The sequence below is a fragment of the Eptesicus fuscus genome, chromosome 3, assembly GCF_027574615.1.
Source record: "Eptesicus fuscus isolate TK198812 chromosome 3, DD_ASM_mEF_20220401, whole genome shotgun sequence".
NCBI lineage: Eukaryota > Metazoa > Chordata > Mammalia > Chiroptera > Vespertilionidae > Eptesicus > Eptesicus fuscus.
Window position 1 is genome coordinate 52,452,995 of NC_072475.1, and position 19,700 is coordinate 52,472,694.

Consider the following 19,700-nt stretch of genomic DNA (forward strand, 5'->3'; position numbering starts at 1 on the left):
AAAAGGAAGGTCAGGCCTCCTCCCAGGCTTCTGCTAACTCCTGTCAGCTCTTCAGTCACAGCGTTTCCTTCAAAGCCAATCACGCATGTGGGACAACAGGGCTGGTCAGGCCGTAAGGGTCCATCTAGTCGACACTTTTAAACTAGATTAATCGTGGAACTCTTCGACCAAATAGAATCCTGCTCCACAGCCTGGTCTACACAGCAATCCATGGGCTCCTAGGGGTGAAGGTGGGGACAGGAGAGGTGGGGGAGGGTAGAACTGCTCTTCCCTTGGCTCCCCAAACTACAGAACCCCCAAGGGGGTTCCTGTGGCCCTGGACTCTTCCGATCAAAGCAGCTCGCTAGATCAGCCTCATCATTCACAGGTGGGGAATCTGAGGCCTACAAAGGCAAACTGGCTCAGCGAAAGGCACACAAGCACTTAGGGGCAGAATTAGAACCAGCATCTATGTCTGTCTTTCCCCCCTAGAACCCAGGAGAGCAGGAACACACCTTCCTCCAGCCTGAGCACCTGCACCAGGCCTGCCCAGAGAGAGACAGCCCCTGCAGCCCGCCTGGGGGTGGGACTAACTGCTACTTACAGAATTAGGCCTCCATGTCAGACAGCTCTGCCACTTACATGGCTGTATGACCCTGGGCAGGCCACTCAAGTCCTCAGTCTCTCTCATCTGTGACCTCGAAGGGTGGGTGAGAGGACCAGAGCTGGCAGAGCCGCACCTGGTTTCTGTGAAGAATCACAAATGCTTGCCCTTCTCCCCGTGCCCTTGTGGTGAGCTCGTCTCCTCTCTCCTTGGGCCCCTACGAGGGAAGCTCCTGAGCCCTTGCCTTGCAGCTAAGAGAACATCCAGGGCCTCCGTGCTGCAGGAGCCTGCCTTGCGGAGACAAAGTCTAGATGTCTCGGTGGTGTGACAACCCGCCAACAAAGCCCAGCTTCAACCTCCAACTCCTGAATTCCGAGCTTACCAGGGCCCTTCAAACCCCTTTCACTTCCGGTCTGCTGGGCCAGAGCAGCAGGCCTCCACCAAGGGTCCTGGCTGTCCCCTAGGCAATGACCCCAAAACTCCCCTCCTCACCCCTAAAAGGCTCAGGTCATGTGGTTCACCATGGCCAGAAAGTGGACAATCTCTAGGGACACCCCTCGAGTGAGGACACCCCCAAGGCTTCTAATCCAAGGATGACCAAACCTGCCAGCACTCCCACACAAGGTGGACCTACCACACACCACAGTTCTTCTGCCCTGGAGGGACCGAAACCTAGCAAATTCTTTCATTGGGTATCAGAGTTTCCAAAGAAGTCCTATTCAGTCATAATCTGCACCTCTCACATCTAGATTTGATATTTTAAAGTCAGAGAAGTACAGATTCAAACTAGAAAGAACAGGATCACAGATCTGGATGGAGGGTCACCAAGTCCTACCTGCCATTTATCAGATGAACAGAGTCCCAGAGGCTGGTCGCATGCAAGGGGCAGGGAGCCCAGCTGCCCTGGACCACACTGCACCACTCATACCGTGGGAGCTATGCAACCTGGGGCCCCCCCTTGATTCTCTGTGCAGGAAGCTGTTGCATACAGGGTATTGCTGGCCCCTCTCCCTCTCTTTGTGTTTTAGTGGCGCTCCTCCGATCCAGGGAAACAGAGGCAAACATCAACACCAGGGGCTAGCAGCCCAGGTTACCTTTGGGCATGATCTGGTGCATGGCAACTGAGAGGAAGAAGATGGAGTCGCTGTAGTAGGTCCCGGAGCCGGCGCTGAAGTGCTTCTGCATGGCCTCCACGATGGGGAAGAGCTTGTCCGTCAGCACGGCGACATCGTGGAAGACGACCTGCAGCGGGGCAGGAGGAACCACGGAGTGAGCAAGCCGGCTCCAGACGCCCGGCACACACGGGACCCGCAGAGGGAGACAGACAGTGCCTCTCCACGGTCACCAGCTGGGGGTCCCAAGTGAGAGGTAAGGAACTGCTGATGGGAAATCGGCAGGAGCTGGCTACAGGGACGGGGACATCACGCGTGAAGGGTGTGCAGGCACGCACGTGGCGGGCGTAGTGGAAGAGGGGTGGAGCGAGGCCAGGAATGGGAGCAGCCCCCAGTCTGCTTCCGGTGTCTGAACTTCAAGATGGGCCATCCTGAAGGGAGCTCTGAGCCCAGTGACTGGAAACCATGTGGAACTGTCTGGTCCTGAAATTAGGACCCTCAGCACATCTGAGTAGCTGGCCCTGGTGGCCACGACTCATTCCACAGGCCAGTCAGGTGCTCCACTTCCCTGTCCAACAGGGTGAACAGTGGCAGGGGCCCAGGAAAATGCCTAAAGCCACAGGAAATGCATCCACTGACCCAATCAGCACTTCGTGAGTGTCCTGACGTTTTGGAGGTGCTGTGAGAGGTGTCAGGACTAACCTCAGAACACTTAGGGTCCTCATAACACTTGCAGTTCATTCTCACGTACACATACCGATCCCCATGACCCCCTGGGACCTCAGGGAGGCGACATCACTATTCCAGCTCCCAATTACAAACGAGAGAGCAGATGCTCACAGAGGTTACACTTGCCTACGGTCCCCTCGCTCACAAGTAGCAGAGCCAGAACTTGAACACTGGTCCCATTTCCAAGCCCCGTGCTCTTCCCACTATAAATGCACCTTCCTTCCTTAACAGCAACCAAATGGGGAGGAAGACATCAGCAGAACCAGTGACTAGAGTGGACAACGTACCAATAAGACCCTACTGAGCTGGTTTCCTTATTAGACATTAATCCATGTTTAAGTCCATTCCTCATGGAGCCCCAGCCTCATTCAAGATACCAAGTGGCCATGCACTCTGCTCACATGTTTCTTGGAGGTTTTCCCTGCTGCCCCATGCTCCCCACAACACCTAGAGCACCCCGCTGTGCACGATAAATGCAGCCCAAGCCGAAGCCCAGATATTCTTCTCCCCCCTAACCCCCTCACAAGAGATGTGCTGATGACCCTTCCACCTCCTCTTCCCGGGCAGCCAACAGAACAGGACCAGCCTGGAGGCTGCCACATGCTGCTCAGCCACCACCACACCGACGCCGGGGCCAAGAACCGACCTGAACAGCGCGCCAACAGTCACGGGGGGAGGGGTCACGCGAATCCCCTGACTGGCTTGCTCCCGTTGTCGTGGCCGTGCCAGCAGGAGAAAACACGGGCGTGGGTGGTGCCCGAGAAGTTCTCAAGCAGGTGGGGTGCATGCTGCCATTCACCCTGCCCAGGTCCCTTCCTGGCCCAGTTCCAGGTGCCACCTGCCCAGCCTGCACTCCCCGAGCCTTCGGAGGCCGAGCGTCTCGGAGCCCTGCCGTGGTGGTAAGCCACCCTGCCTGCTTTTCCCTACGGTAGGTTCTGCTTTTGGCCAGAAACCTGTTTTGATCTGAACTCACTTAAGTGTTTGCTTTTGGCCTTGGGTCTACTTAAATTTCTAAAATACTACTAAACTCCGAGAAACTTATATGGCTTTAGTCGTCATCATTCCCCAACTATAACCCTTTAAATCTTTTATGTCTTTAGAAAAGTCTTTTTTAAATGCCTTGACATTTCCAGTGTACTACTTTCCGTTACCCTTTTTCTGACTGCTCTTTTTTTCTTATACTTTGACTTTTTCTTTTTTGTGGCCTCTTAACCTGAGATGGGAATTCAGGCCAGCTCCACAGTTTCCCAGCAGATACCAAATCCTATCTTTCCCCTCCCACCCACCAGGACCTGCCTGCACCCCCGTGACTTCCTGACTACACAGGCATCACAAACCCTGACAGGTGTCCCCTGCCATGCCCCCTCCAACCGCTTCTAGCGTGCCTCTCGGGTAATCTTCTGTCCATACAAACTCATCTCTTTCCTTGGCTGCACATCCTCCGATGGCTCCTCATGGCCCTCGGTTACAGTCCTAGTTCCCCAGCGCGGCCCCTGAGGCCCTGCACTAGCGGCTCTGGCTATCCACCCCTCCCTCCCTCCCTCCTCCAGGGATGGGCAGAACTAAATGCAGCAGTCCTCACCCTGCCCACCACAGCGCGGTGTCCTATGTCCTTGCATATTTGTACCAGCTCTTCGAACTGGCTGGAGCCCCCTCTCCCAGCCCTACCCCTTCCTGCCAGCCTCCATCTGCCTGATAAACTCCTATCCAGTCTTCCAACCTTGCTTGGACACCTACCCCAGCCTTTGCACAGCCTCCCACGACTCATCACGCCCTCGTGTGCACCCTCTATCCACAGGGGGAGGCTCCGCCTCCCTGTCTGGCTCCTCTGCAGGTCTGCTTCTCTGTCCGCTGATGGGCACTCCGTGAGGCCAGAAGCTGTGACTGCTTTGTGCCCTGTGCCCGGCCCTTGGCCCCATGGCAGGCCACGAATCGGTACACGTTTGCTGAACTAAATGGACCGCACTTTGGGCAACTTACTAAACCTCTCTGAGCCTCAAATACAGAAATGACAACACCTACCTCCTATGGTGGCTGTTAGGACCACCTGGGACAGGCAGATAAAGCACCGGCTCAGGGGTTGCCACGTTGGCCTTATTAGTCCTGAGTGTTGGCATCCTGCCCCCACCTCCCTCCACGGTCCCTGAATCCCTCTCCTCGCAGATCAGTCTTCACTCATGAGCCAGCTTTTCCCTGTGAGCCTCATTACCACTGCCGGGACCTAGAATTTTACAAGAAACTGGAGCTGACAAGAGGGCTCTCACAGAATTGGAAGCCTCTGCACTCATTAAAAAAGGAGAGGATGGCTATGTATAAACACACACACACACACACACACACACACACACACACACACACACACACACACACACACACACACAGCGAGCAGGGCCTGCCACAGCCAAGACAAGGGAGACAGAGATTTCAGCAGCCAGATTCCCCCCTACAAGCACCCATCTCACCCCAAGTTTCACAGGAGACAATTACATCCCATCAGCATTAATGGATTTATGAGGACAAACTGTACTTAGTACATTGTTCCAAATGCTGTACGGTAAAGCCTGCTCCAATGAATATTTCATATAATAAATCTACTTAAAGTAAATTAATACGTTCCGTGGAGTACACTTTATGCAGCAAGAAGCAAACCACAGACACTGCAAGTGTGAATCACAACACCCAGGCCTCCCAATGTCTAAAATAGGTTGCAAACCGTGATCTCCCGAGGGCAAGGCCGGAGTCTGGCCCTCTGAGGCCGCCACCCTGCCCAGCTTCTAGTGCCAGGAAGGCACAAAGAAGCAAGAGCAATGGAAAAAGAGAAAAATAGAGGGAGGGGGCAGAGAAAATGCCACCCTCCCTCCGTTCCTCCTGCCTTTCAAATCCCTCACATCAGGGGCGGCAAGAAGAATTACCATGTAACCTAGAAAACCAGGAATATAAGGTGACTCCCATAGTGAAGGCAATTGGCCAATGAGACCCAAAAGAGTGGTTTGCACCAGCTTGACTATGTGATTTTTTTAAAAGAATGGTTTATTTAGCCCGGCCGGTGTGGCTCAGCGGTCGACCCAGGAACTAAGAGATCACCAATTCAGTTCCTGGTCAGGGCACATGCCAGGGTTGCGAGCTCGATCCCCAGTAGGGGTGCACGCAGGAGACAGCCATGATGCTCCTCTCTCATCCCTGTTTCTAGCTCTCTATCCCTCTCCCTTCCTCTCTTTAAAAATCAATAAAAACATATTTTAAAAGAAAAAGAATAGTTTATTTATTTTAGAGAGAGAGGAAGGGAGAAGGACCAGGAGAGAGAAACATCAATGATAGTACATCGATCAGCTGCCTCCTATACCCCCCTTACAGGGGATCAAGCCACAACCTGGGAATGTGCCCTTGACCAGGAATCGAACTGGCAACCCCTGGTGCACAGGATGACTCCGAACCAACTGAGCCACACCGGCCACGGTTAAGTAAACTGCGTGATTGTTTATTTACAGGCTATGTGATCGTTAGGGAAATAGATTAAAAAGTCAAACCACTATTTGTAACATATATATATATATATATATATATATATATATATATATATATATATGTTACAAATAGTGGTTACAAATCATATTTTATGATTAATATTTTCATTTTAAATATACATATAAATGAATATATATGTGTATATATATTCATTTATATGTATATTTAAAATGAAAATATTAATCATAAAATATTATTTCTCCAACACCCAGCTAATAAAATTACTTCTTTTTGAACTCTTCATGTGCATCCTCACCCGTAAGGCCTTTACCAACCCCAGAATCCAGCTGAGTCATCCAGGCAGTTTTCCGGAACACATCATCCTGGTCATCCATTTAAGATGTTAGCTCCAGCTCCGTGTGAGATTAAGTAGGATGTTGTCATTGGAAAAGGCATCCCATCCCACAAGAACGCATGTTCGTATCATTAAGACAGTGGGTTTTTCATAAGCCTATAATCATATATTTGTAGCCACTTACTACCTTCCTCTAAGTGATTTTAGAGGCTCACTTATATCCATATTCCACATTTGTACTTACGAGATCCAAACCCCAGGAATAAGGACTAAATCTGTTACATTTCTTTGCCTCCTTTTCGTCTTGATGAATGCTGCCATGTGACTTGTAGAAGCACCCAAATTCAGTAATGACAGGTTGTCTCAGGCCGAGGTGTTCTCCAACTGTCCTTTGCTGTCCGAAGTAAAGCGTGCAGTTGAGAGGGCAGTGTGTAATGTGAGATTTCGAAAAGTCTCGACTCTTTTAACAAAGGGCAAGGTGGGGATGGGGAGAGGGAACGGCTGCCTCACAGCCACCATGCACAGCACGTTCCCCGCACTCCCAGCGTGGGGGCCAGAGCAGCCAGAACAGCAAGCCTGGTGCCAGGCACGGGCAGACGTGGCTGCGAGCCTGGCCCTGGGCTTGCTGGCACCGAAGGTCTGAAGAACCAGGCCACTGCTCCCCTAAACGTTCACCGGGGACAGGAAGCCATGCCAAGCCTGAGCTCAACTTGGTGGAGAAAACGCATTTATCACTTGACGGGCCCCACTCGGAGGGAACCAGGTCACGCCAGGCTCTGGAGGAGCCAAGAAGGGAGGTGCCAGGAGCTGGCCCAGCGCACAGGGAGACGCCAGGTTTCCAGGAAACACTAATGCCACTTAAGGAACAACAGCTCCTCCAGCCACAGACAGCAGTGCCCGGCCAGAGGCTGTCCCTGGAAAAGCTGCCGAGGAGAAGAGTGACCGTGAAAAACTCTGGGAAACCTACCCACGCCTAACATTCCTGGCGCACCCTCCACAAGCCGGAAGCCATCTACTGCGGGAACAGCAAACAGGCGTCCACTTGCCCCGAGGGGCTGCCTGGAACGCTGGGCAGGAAGGATTCTGTGTCACCGTCTGGACTCGCCAAGAAAGTGTGCCATCATCAACAGCATGGGTAGACAAACTCACACCCCCCCCACACACACACACACCAATGGAGCTATCACCCCAACTCTATGGGCACCCAGCTTGGGCTGAAATCATGCCAGCGATGGGAAATGGGTGCCTTCTGAGAGTCAAACACTGGCAGGCATGGGGTTCACGGGTTCTAGGTACTAACTCCAACAGTTAATTGCCTGACAACCTGGGTCAATTACTTAAACTCTACCTCCTCAGCAGCTCAATAAAGGACAGCTGACATAATCATCCCATTCCAATGCAATTAAAATGCCTTTTCCATGCAAGAATACCCAGATCTGAGAAAAGAATACATTCTGTAATAAAGAGCCCAAGATACCACATGCCAATAAACGGAGCTGCCTGGCTCTGAGGTGCTCTGACTAGGATGGACGGTGGGCCCAGGTCCTGCCTCCTCCTACACTCAGTCCACACCCTGGTCCCCCCTAGGGGCTGCCCAGTTCTCAACCAGAAGGTTCCTCCCACACTCTTCATGCTTCACATGGAGTAGCTATTTGCAAATCATGCTTCTAAAATTACTAAAACAGTCCAAACCAGTAGGTAGATCAAACACAATTTTTATTAAAGAGGTGCTAACATATCAGAAAAAGTCACTAAGTGAGGATATCTGCCTCACAATTAGAAATCACATGCTCCCTGTGCTGGCTCCCTGCACATAAACCTCCTCCAGCCTGGCCGGGCACCGGGGAAGGCAGGAGGAAAGGCCTCCTTCCGTTCAAACAGCAGGGCAGGTTGTCAGGGACCTGACAAGTATTTGGCACGTTCCCAAACAGGAGCTGTTTGTGCCTTCTCGGAGAGAGGGGGTCTCCCACCATCCCCCTGCCCACAGCATTCCTGAACAAAAATCACAGAGTGGCTGCTCTGAGGCTGTGGATGAGAACAGAGTGGGCCCCACCACAGGCTGGTCAGTTCCCAAAAGTGCATTCCTAATCTATGTGATCTTAGCAATCAATTCCAACAAGAACTGGAGGAAAAATGCTTTTCTGGAGGAAAAGATTACTTCCTCATCTACTTGCACTATAAATGCAAGAAAAATCTAACAGACTGGCCGTTTTCAATGCCACAAGCACGCCGAACACTTTTACACCTCAGGGCCTTTGCACTGGCTGTTCCCTCTTGCAGAAGGATCCTCCCAGAATCTTCGGATGCCTAGGGCCTTCAAGTGATTCAGGTGTCAGTCAACTCCTGAGATCTTCCCCTGACCACACACACACACACACACACACACACACTCACACACACACACACACACACACACACACACTCCTGGCTATTCTATTTCCAGATTTATTTTCTCCATAGCACTGTCACCACCTGACGTACTTTTAAGTGTCTAGTCCAGGGGTCCTCAAACTTTTTAAACAGGGGGCCAGTTCACTGTCCCTCAGACCGTTGGAGGGCCGGACTATAGTTTAAAAAAAACTATGAACAAATTCCTATGCACACTGCACATATCTTATTTTGAAGTAAAAAAACAAAATGGCAAAAACACCCGCATGTGGCCCACGGGCCATAGTTTGAGGACGCCTGGTCTAGTCATTTACCACCTGTCTCTTCCCAGGCCGGCCAGCCCGTAAGGCACCATGAAAGAGGGACCTTGTCTGTCTTGCTCACAGCTATGCATCCAGCTTTAGCAAGGCTGCACACACAGTGGAAGCTCGGCAGATGCTTACTGTAAGAGGAATGAGCAAATAGATGAGCAGGGGTAAAAGCATCCAGAGAGGACAAGGCAACAGGACAACCTGCTCCAGGACAGAGTGTCCCTAGGTGTGTCACATACTTCCCAACCCAACCTTTACCCAAAGGAGAGGAACTTCTTCCCCATGAGGTTTATTCTAAACCTTCAGGAATACGAGTTTTCTGGTCACCTTTAACCTGCTGGTTAGAACGTCTGTAAGGCTGGGCTGCAGTATCTCACTTTGTCACTAGGAGCTGTTGCCTAATAAATTTTGTACCCAACCTGCAAGCTGCATCAGAGTAACTGTGCCCTATGTTTTAATATTATTCCTGAAATTGTATCTTCAACGGTGTTTCCTTAAATGAAGTTTTCCTGGACTAGGAAGCGATAGATAGATAGATAGATAGATAGATAGATAGATAGATGACTGAATGATATCACTTAGTGCTTCCTGACCACCTCCAGTAAGTTTAACTCTCTTTAAAACCAAAAATCTCCCAGGATAAATAAAAAATTCTCTGAATTCGCCCTGACCGGTTTGGCTCAGTGGATAGAGCGTCGGCCTGCGGACTGAAGGGTCCCAGGTTCGATTCCGGTCAAGGGCATGTACCTTGGTTGCGGGCACATCCCCAGTGGGGGGTGTGCAGGAGGCAGCTGATCAGATGTTTCTCTCTCATCGATGTTTCTAACTCTCTATCCCTCTCCCTTCCTCTCTGTAAAAAAATCAATAAAATATATTTTTAAAAATAGGTTTTAAAAAAAATTCTCTGAATTTGTTGGTTTCAAATAAGAAAGCTAAAAATTACCATTGATGTAAAGATTTTTATAAGGAAAATACAAATCCACAGGTTGGGCCCTCTGTAATGTGACTTTTCTCGCTTCTGTAAGACATCCTAGAGCAGCGGTCGCCAACCAGTGGTCTGTGGACCACAGTGGTCTGTGAGGTCTGAAAGGTTGGCGACCGCTGTCCTAGATATAATTCCATTTTGTCAGGCAGAACCACCAGCAGCTGAAGAGGAAAAAAGAAACCTGCCCGTCGAATTTCCAAACTAATTTCCAACACCCATCCTCACTTTACTAACAGCTCAAAAGCTACAGCACCTCCTGCCGTCCTCACGACAGGTGTCCAGTCACCACAGAGCACCTTGTCTGGCCCTCCTCCCCCTCATCTCCAACTCGCACTTTCTGCAGCACCTGCAGTCATCAGGATCTGCAGTTAACGTTAGGACGTCTACCAGATTCCCAACACTTCCTCAGAGATGAGCCATAGTCCAGTTCTCTGAAACCTTGATCTGAGCAGGGTAGGTAGGACGAGGAAGAATGTAACATGAGGCAGGCCCACACCTGTGGGAAGGCCACCCAGACAGAAGATGATGGAGGGCCCAACACCAACAGGAGACAACCAGGCGGGTGGCCTGGGTCCGAGGCTCTCGCTGGGGACTCTTGTAAAATGCAGACTCCTGGGTCCTGACCCAGCCTGGGCATTCTGAGCCAGGGTCTGGGGTGAGGCCCAGGAATCTTCATTTAAAAACCACCCCAGGCCTAGCTGGTTTGCCTCAGTGGATAGAGTGTCGGCCTGCGGACTGAAGGGTCCCGGGTTCGATTCTGGTCAAGGGTGCATGCCCGGGTTGCAGGCTTGACCCCAGTGTGGAGCATGCAGGAGGCAGCCGATCAGTGATTCTCTCTCATCACTGATGTTTCTATCTCTCTCTCCTTCACCTTTCCTCTCTGAAATCAATAAAAATAAAATTTAAAATAAAAAAATAAAAGACTCTATGGTTGAAAAAATAAAATAAAAACCACCCCAGGCCTGCAACTCTCACGAGAGAAGCGAGATTTATTCCTACATACCGGGCCGGGCTGCTTATGGTGGCGCTGGAGAGGGGAGGGGAGCTGTGGGTATGAAGTGTAACAGAACAGACTTCACCACCTGAAACTGCTGCTTCAAGTTCAGATCAGGCAAAGAACAACCAACAAGACCAAGAAGAGCACACTAAAGTTGAAGACACAGCACGTGATCGGAAACAAGAAGTTTGTGCCTGCTCCGGAGCACTCCCCAGCACTGCCAGCAGTCTGTTTTCTTCAGTGCCGTGCTGCGCGACTGCCCGGGGCAGCAGCAGTTGTAATCTTTATTAGCTTGATAGGTCATTTTCTCTCACTCTTTTTCTTTTCCTTAATACTAGCAACTTTCTTCATCCTTTGAAACGTGAGCTGAAAAAGAAGGATCAGCAAATACTACTGAAAGTGCAATATTTGTATCTGATTATCACTGCGAGGTGGGCTTTGATCCAAACCTTCTCCACAATAATGGACGCAATGGGTACCCCAGCGGTTCTTCAGCAGCACTGCGCAAAACTGGGGCTACTGAAAAACTGCTCGCCTCTTACGCATTCACTCAGTGTTCAGAACGTCAAGCTAGACTTTTCTTCCACTGTTCACAGAATAATGGCAGCCTGCAGGACTTACAAGTAGGAGATGATGTTGAATTCGAAGTATCATCTGACCGGCGGACTGGGAAACCCATTGCTGTTCAACTGGTGAAGATAAAGCGAGAAATCCTCCCTGAAGGCCGAATGAATGGAAAGAAGTGTTTTATCTGACTTACACCCCTGAAGACGAGGAAGGGAACGGTCGGTTGGAAACCGGAGATAAAATAAATTTTGTGATTGATAACAATAAACATACGGTGCTTGTGAGTGCTCGAAACATCATGCTGTTGAAGAAGAAACAAGCCTGCTGTCGGGGAGTAGTTTGTACCGTGAAGGAGGCGTTGGGCTTTACTGAAGGAGGTGATGTTGTAAAAGAGACATTCTTTCACTATCGTGAATTTAAGGGTGACTTAGAAGCCTTACCCCCTGGAGATGAGGTGGAATTCACAATCAAGGGCAGAAATGGTAAAGAAGTTGCAACAGATGTCAGACTGTTGGCTCAAGGAACAGTCATTTTTTAAGATATCAGCTTTGGACATTCTGAAGGAACTGTAGCCAAAGTCATCCCAGAAGTTACCAGTAAAAACCAGAATGACCCATTGTCAGGACGTTCGAGTTAATTTTGTGATTTCCTAAAGGACTTCCCCTTGGAGACAAAGATACAAAATCCAAGGTGACCCTGTTGGAAGGTGACCATGTTTGGTTTAATATTTCAACAGATCGACGTGACAAATTAGAATGAGCAAGCAACATCGAAGTTCTATCAAATACATTTCAGTTCCCTAATGAAGCCAGAGAAATGGGTGTAACTGCTGCCGTGAGAGATGGTTTTGGTTTCATCAAGTGTGTGGATCATGATGCATGTATGTCCTTCCACTCTAGTGAGATTCTGGATGGGAACGAGCTCTACATTGCAGAGGAAGTAGAGTTTACTGTGGTTCCTGATATGCTCTCTGCCCAAAGAAATCATGCTATTAGGATTAAAAAACTTACCAAGAGCATAGTTTCATTTCATTCCCATTCAGATCATCGTTTTCTGGGCACTATAGAAAGAGAAGCCACTTTTTCCAATCCTAAAACCACTAGAAAAGGGGGCTGAGGATGGTACTGCTTATGATGATTGTGGAGTGAAATTGACTATTGCTTTTCAAGCCAAGGATGAGGACAGATCTACTTCTCCTCAAATAGGGGATATGGTTGAATTAAGTGTTAGTGACAAACAGAGGCCTGGACAACAGACTGCAACCTGTGTGTGACTTTTAGGTCGTAATTCTAACTCCAAGAGGCTCTTGGGTTATGTGGCAACTCTGAAGGATAATTTTGGATTTATTGAAACAGCCAATCATGATAAGGAAATCTATTTCCATTACAGTGAGTTCTCTGGTGATGTCGATAGACTTGAACTTGGGGACATGGTCAAGTACAACTGGTCCAAAGGCAAAAGCAACAAAGTCAGTGCAGAAAAAGTCAACAAAACACACTCGGTGAATGGCATTATTGAAGAAGCAGATCCCACATCTACTCTGGTAAAGTCATTCGCCCCTTGAGAAGTGTTGATCCAACAGAGACTGAATACCAAGGAATGATTGCGATTATGGAGAAAGGGGATATGAAAGGTGAAGTCCATCCATTTGGCATAGTTGGAGTGGCCAACAAAGGAGATGACCTGCAGAAAAGGGAGAGTGTCAAATTCCAAGGGTGTGTCCTGGGCCAAAATGCACAGACTATGGCGTACAACATCACTCCTCTGCACAGGGCCACTGTGGAGTGTGTGAAAGATCAGTTTGGCTTCATTAACGATGAAGGAGGAGATAGCAAGAAGCTCTTTTTCCATGTGAAAGACGTTCAGGATGGCATTGAGCTACAGGCTGGAAATGAGGTGGAATTCTCGGTGATTCTTAATCAGCCTACCGGCAAGGGCAGCGCTTGTAATGTGTGGTGAGTCTGCGAGGGCCCCAAGGCTGTTGCAGCTCCATGACCTGATAGGTTGGTCAAACGCTTGAAGAACATCACCCTGGATGTTGCCAGTGCCCCTCGCCTAATGGTTCTTCGTCAGCCAAGGGGACCAGATAACTCAATGGGATTTGGTGTAGAAAGAGAGATCTGTCAGGCTGGTGTCCTTGACTAACCACATCCACAAAGCACATCATTAATCCCCAGTGATCAAGTTGGGGGGGATTCTGGTGAAGGGTTCTGAATATCTCCCTCTTCATCCCTCCCGAAAATCTGGAATACTTATTCTATTGAGCTATTACACCAGTTTTTAACACCTTCCTCATGTTATGTTTAAAAAATATATATACATTTAAGAAAACCACTTAAAATTTTTTAAAAGTAAAAACTACCCCAAGTGATTTTATTGCAGACACTTTGAAAAGGGAAGTGGCAGATGTCCCCCCTAAGTCAGACTGCCTCCGGGTAAAGGCTGGGTTCAGCTCTAGGAATCAGACTGCAGGAGGCTATGGGAAAACTTCTAGAGGGAGTCCAAAGGAGACCAAGGTGGCAAAAAGTCCAGAATCATTTTACTGAGGAGCAGCGGAAGGATCTGTGTGTATCAGCTCCTCCATCTATCCCTACGTTTTAGTGTCTTGCCTGTAATGAAGAGAAAACAAATGGCAAAGATAAACTCCCTTCCCCTTTCAAACCTCCATTCTGTGTGGAATCAAGAGCCCCCAACAGAGGAATTAAGCAACCAGCCCTAAGGACGAGCAGGCCACCAACAGCTGGAGGAGAGGAGAGCCCAGGCTAAGGAACTGGACACATGCCCTCTGCGTGCCCAGTGTGGCTGCACCAACTTTCTTCCCCTCACCTGTCCTTATCCTTCTCACCTCCAATGGTAAGAGAGACCTTGTTAGCACAACAACACATAGAGGTTGGGTATACAGGAGAACAACCAAGAAAAAGGGTTGGTGTGCCTTACAGGTGCTCTGCTCTGAACACCTGTAATGTCCTGGGCCCTCCAAGGGAATTTCCAGGATGACCACAGGAACTATGGCAAACTACTGGGAAGGAGCCATGTCCTTGGAGGGCAAGGAAGAATCTGAGAAAAGACAAATGTTGAGAGGGGTGGAGAAAGACCGAGGGAGTAGCTCAGATGCTCCTCTGAGGCTGCTTATGAATGAACCAAAATGCAACTCCAAAAAGGGAGGGGTTGCCCTAGCCGGTTTATCTCAGTGGATAGAGCGTTGGCCTGCAGACTGAAGGGTCCCGGGTTTGATTCTGGTCAAGGGTATGCACATTGGTTGCAGGCTCCTCCCGGGCCTGAGCCCTGGTCCAGGCTCATGCAGGAGGCAACCAATCAATGTGTTTCACATCGATGTTTCTCTCTGTCTTTCCCTCTCTCTTCCACTCTCTCTAAAAATCAATGGAAAAATATCTTCAAATGAGGATTTTTTTTAAAATGAGGGCAATAAAAAAGGTCTGTGATAATCTTCCAGACTCTGTAAGTATTCATGACCAGTTAACAGTGACATCAGACTGTGGACCACACCTTCCAGATATTCTTGGCGTAGCTGAAGGGTTCCATAAGCATGAATCCATAGTGTCTATAGCATGGTTTTGCATCCAACTCTCACAGCCCACGTCAGCTTCACCCGGCACCCATGCCCCGCTGCCCCACTCCCAGGCTCCGTTCCATCCCTCAACACTGAGCAGTCATCCTTAGAAACAGATGCACTCACTCGCTCCCTGCCTTTTTCCAGCACTCATTAAAGAACACTTAGTGATCATTTTTTGTTAGTTTGTTTTTTTTTTTGTTTTATATTATTGAGCTTATTGGGGTGACATTGGTTAATAAAATTATTCAGGTTTCAGGTATGTAATTCTATAATACATCATCTGTATATTGTATTGTGTGTTCACCACCCCAACTCAAGTCTCCTTCCAAGTGATCACTTTTAGAATTATCAGTCCTTACATAGTGAGTATAATAATCTCTTAATTCACCTCTTTTACAAATTATGAGGTTTTGGTTTTTTACATTTAATGCTAAATTTTCCTGACCACAGAAGGCCGTTTTCTACAAAATAATATGTTCCACCACAAAAGATAAATGATTGGAGAGAGACAAAGAGGGGAAGGAGGAGAGACGGAAGAGAGGGGAACCGCATTACCCTGGCTTCACTGTGAAACCTTAGCATACGCTGTGCCGGTCGACCTCCTCACCAAGAGTCCAGAGCTGTAGGTCGGTCAGGTCTTTACCAGATTCCTCGATTTGTTCTTTTCTGTGTAGTAAAGAAGGCCCGGAAGGCCCTGTGTAGTAATCTTTCATGACCTATGACCTCCCAAAGAAAGCTGCGGTTTTACAAGTGACACTCACAGGGCCTTCCGGGTCCAAGCAGGCAGGAGGTGGCCTGCCCCACACCCCCTCCCCCAGAAGCCTGGCCCAGCCACAGTCCACACTGGCCCAGTCCCCACTGGCTCTTGGCCCCGGAGCACCCTGCGGAGTTCAGACCAGTCAGACTCCAGGACAGTCTCCGTCATTTTCTGAGGCTGCCCACTGTCCTAGGTATCACAAAACATCCCCTGTCCAGTGTGCCGCAAGACTTGGTTCAAACCTATGGAATGGTACAAAAGGACTTCTAAGAGGTACACAGACCAACCATTTTATTTTAATACTAGAGGCCCGTTGCACGAAGATTCAGCAAGAATAGGCCTTCCTTCCCCTGGCTTCGCTCCCAGCCACCCAGGAGCCTGCAAGTCCTCACTCCCGGGCACCCAGGAGCCTGCAAGTCCTCACTCCTGGGCGCCTGCAAGTCCTCGCTCCTGGCCACCCGGGAACCTGCAAGTCCTCACTCCCAGCTGAAGCACCGCTCCTGTAGCTCCCTCCGCTCCCCCCCCCCCGCCCCCTCATAGCAGGCACCCCACCCGGCTGCTCCATGCCTGCATATGCAAATTAACCTGTCATCTTTGTCAGGTTAATTTGCATATTCACTCCTGATTGGCTGTGGGTGTAGCAGAGGTACGGTCATTTTTACATGTTTGTCTATTATTAGGTAAGATATAGAATACTAGAATAATTAGTAAAAGTACTTTAGAACTATGATTTCACAGGTACTAGTATTACCCAAGGAGAGGCTAAGGAAAAGGAGGCGGGGAAGGTGAGTCCGTTGAAACTACATATTAAGTAGGTAATGCTGCAGGCCGTTCTAGGATGCTGGCAAACACCACGAAGGAAACATTCAGATGACCTGACTTCTGAGACTCTGTTTCCTCCCATCACCTTCTGTTGCAGGTGAGATGATGTGTTTAAAATGCCAAGTGCCGGACTGGCCGCCAGGAGGTGTTCACAGACTGAGCCCTACCTTCCCCAAGGTCACGGGGCTGACGTCAGAACCGGTTCTACTGATTCCTGTCTAAAGCGGCCCCACTAATCCCCTTCCTGTAACCTCAGGCTAAGGCAGCCTCCTGGGCCCGTGTTACAGACCCCGCACTTCTCTAGGCCCCACCACGCTGGGCACTGGCACGTGTTCATCGTGGGACCACAGAGAAATAAAACAAAACGTGCGTCAGGCAGCAGCACAGACAAACATGAGCTCATGGGATTCTCGCCATGACTTGTGTGCTTCAGAGTAAAGGTGGCCGTGGCCAGGGAGGTGAAGTCACCTGTCCAACGTGACTTGGTGGATGGCCAAAGCTCAGGTCTGAGCCCAGCCGTTCTGATTCCTGAATGCAAACAACCTCTCAGTCACTAGGGACTGGCCCCACTTCGCCTCTCTCCTATCCTGCTCCCTTCCCAGGGGCAGAGCCCTGACTCTGTCCACCACAAACCCAGCTCTGCCCCTGAGGCTACAGTCCATGTCTGAATAAACTCTAGTGTAGAACACCTACTCATTCCTCTAAACTATTAAGGGCCCTTTTCCTGGATGGGTCCAGAATCCCCCTACTTTTCCACCCCCACAAGCCAGCATCCTCTCCCCCTGGGCTAGGACGGATCTCCCCTGCACTCTACCTCCCACACAGTGGCCGGTGGCCCTTCTCTACTCAAAGCCCAGAAGTGGTTGAGCCTATCCCTCCGTCAAAGCCAGAACCCTCCCTGGGCCTGGCCTGGATCTGGCCTCCTCCTGCCAGTTCTGCCACCCTTTCCTGCCTAATTCCCCAGCCGCCTCCTCCGCTGCCCGGCCTCGCTGCTGCTCCTCAAACACCCCAGGCGCCTCCCACCCCAGCCTTCCCCTTGCTGCTCCCACCACCCAGATACTCTCTCAGGAGCTGCCTGGCCAACTCCTTCAAGCCTCACGAACAGTGCCCCCACCAATCCAATGAAAAATCGCCATCGCCCCGCACTGCAGATGCCTCTTACCCTGCTAACACACCTATGGTTGACTCACCTCCTGGGACACTATATAATTTACTTGTTTGCTTATCATGGAACAACAGAGAGATGAAATGAAACCTGACCCTTTTTGAGCCGCTACTTCACTGTGTCCCAAGCAGCACAGTAGACAAATGATAGTGGCTCATTTAACCAGTTAACTGCCACGATATTTTGAATTTATTTATAAAAGGTCTACAGACCTTTTATATGGCGTACTAAGCCTCTTCCTTCCAGAATGGAAGCAGCCCAGGACAGGGGTTTTTGACCCGTTCCGTCTCTGCCGTTCACTGATACAGACTGTGTATCAGTGTCCCGGGACCGTGCTGGCACCTCTCAGGCACACAGTAACACCGGCTCAATGAAGGTTCACCTGGCAGCAATGCTCGATGGGGTTACATGGACCTTAAAAACGCTCGTCTCTAAGAGCACCGTGCTCCTTTGCTCTGGCTTTCCTGAGCGTCCCCTGAGGGCCAGCAGCAGCCCTTGGCTCCCCCTCTGCCAGCACTAATCAGCTTGGGCCGTAAGCCCCGAGATCTGAGGCCCTTCCCTCGAGCTGTATGAAAACACAGACCCCTTCACATTTCAGGCCACAGGGAGGAGACAGCCAGGCCACGGCTGCCCACTGTGACCTGCCAGCCGCCCAAGGCTCAGCCTACCGCCGTGGCCAGGAGAGTGGGCCCACTTTGCTAATCAAAAAAGTAAAAGAAGTGGGAGAGCAGCCCATGCAGAGACAAGAAGCCATACAGGTCACTGATGCAGCCCAGCGAGGGGGACAGGTCACACAGCAGGTCACTGGGAGAGCCGGCTGCAAAGCCAGGGCCCACGCCTGCTCAGACAGCCCCAGGGGGTTGAGTCAAGATTCGAGTAAAGGCCACTCGTTCTTGAGCTGGAGGCACCGTCCTCCCGCCCCTCACCTACAGAGATTCTTCAAACGCTGGGAAGACTGGTCCATGTCTCTGCACAACCAGGAGCTTGTAGCGGTGCTAAGGAACACTCAAGTTTGCCCTCAGTTTCCCCCTATCCTATTCCCAAGCTGCCCTCCAGGTACTGCCTCCTGACACAAGGTAGCAGGACCCACACCAAGAAAAGGGGTCTATACCAATGCTTGGGAGAATGTGGGTACGCGAGAGGCCACCGGGCTAGACAGGAGCTTAGCAAGATTTCGGACAGATGCTCACACCCAGGCCAGAGATGCTCCTGCAGGTGTGGAACCTGGAGAAACCCAGGCACCTGTGTGTATGCAGATGTGTCCCTGCACGGTCACTGAAGCAGTGTTTGTGATGGCAAAACACTGCCATCTGTCAGAGGGACAATGCATAAACTGAGCTCTACCCATAACAAAATCCTACACGGCAGTGACAAGGACCAAAGACCTACATGTATCAATATGGAAGAAATACCAAGAAGATGGTATATGAGGTCATTTATATAACTGCTTAAAATACAAAGCAATGAAATATACACTGAGTGGCCTGATTATTATGATCTCTGAATACACAATAATCTGGCCACTCAGTGTGTGCGTGTGTGTGCGTGTGTGTGTGTGTGTGTGTGTGTGTGTGTTAGAGGTCCGGTGCATGAATTTGTGCATGGGTGGGGTCCGGCCACCCTGGCCAGGGGGAGGGGACATGGGCAGTTGGCCGGCCAGCCTGCTGGTCGAACTCCTGGTCAAGGGGACAATTTGCATATTAGCCTTTTATTATATAGGATATACACTGAGTGACCAGATTATTATGCGTTCATAGATCATAATACTCTGGCCACTCAGTGTATATTCCTTATAGACACATATATATGTGGTAAAAGTAAAGGTACAAAACCCCAAATTCCATAAAGCACGCTACCTTCTCGTGTGTGATAGAGAACAAACACCTCAGG

At 50.0% G+C, this 19,700-nt stretch overlaps 1 protein-coding gene and 1 pseudogene across 3 annotated transcripts in view; one reads left to right on the plus strand and one right to left on the minus strand.

Moving 5' to 3' along the window:
• XXYLT1 (xyloside xylosyltransferase 1) overlaps positions 1–19,700 on the minus strand; it is a 193,499-nt gene that overhangs the window by 156,689 nt on the left and 17,110 nt on the right. For all 3 annotated transcript variants that reach the window (XM_054713844.1, XM_054713845.1, XM_008151637.3), the window contains exon 2: positions 1,678–1,825. In XM_054713844.1, the coding sequence (XP_054569819.1) occupies positions 1,678–1,825 (148 nt within the window). The remainder of the gene's footprint in view (positions 1–1,677; positions 1,826–19,700) is intronic.
• LOC103295192 (cold shock domain-containing protein E1-like) lies at positions 10,408–13,659 on the plus strand (annotated as a pseudogene).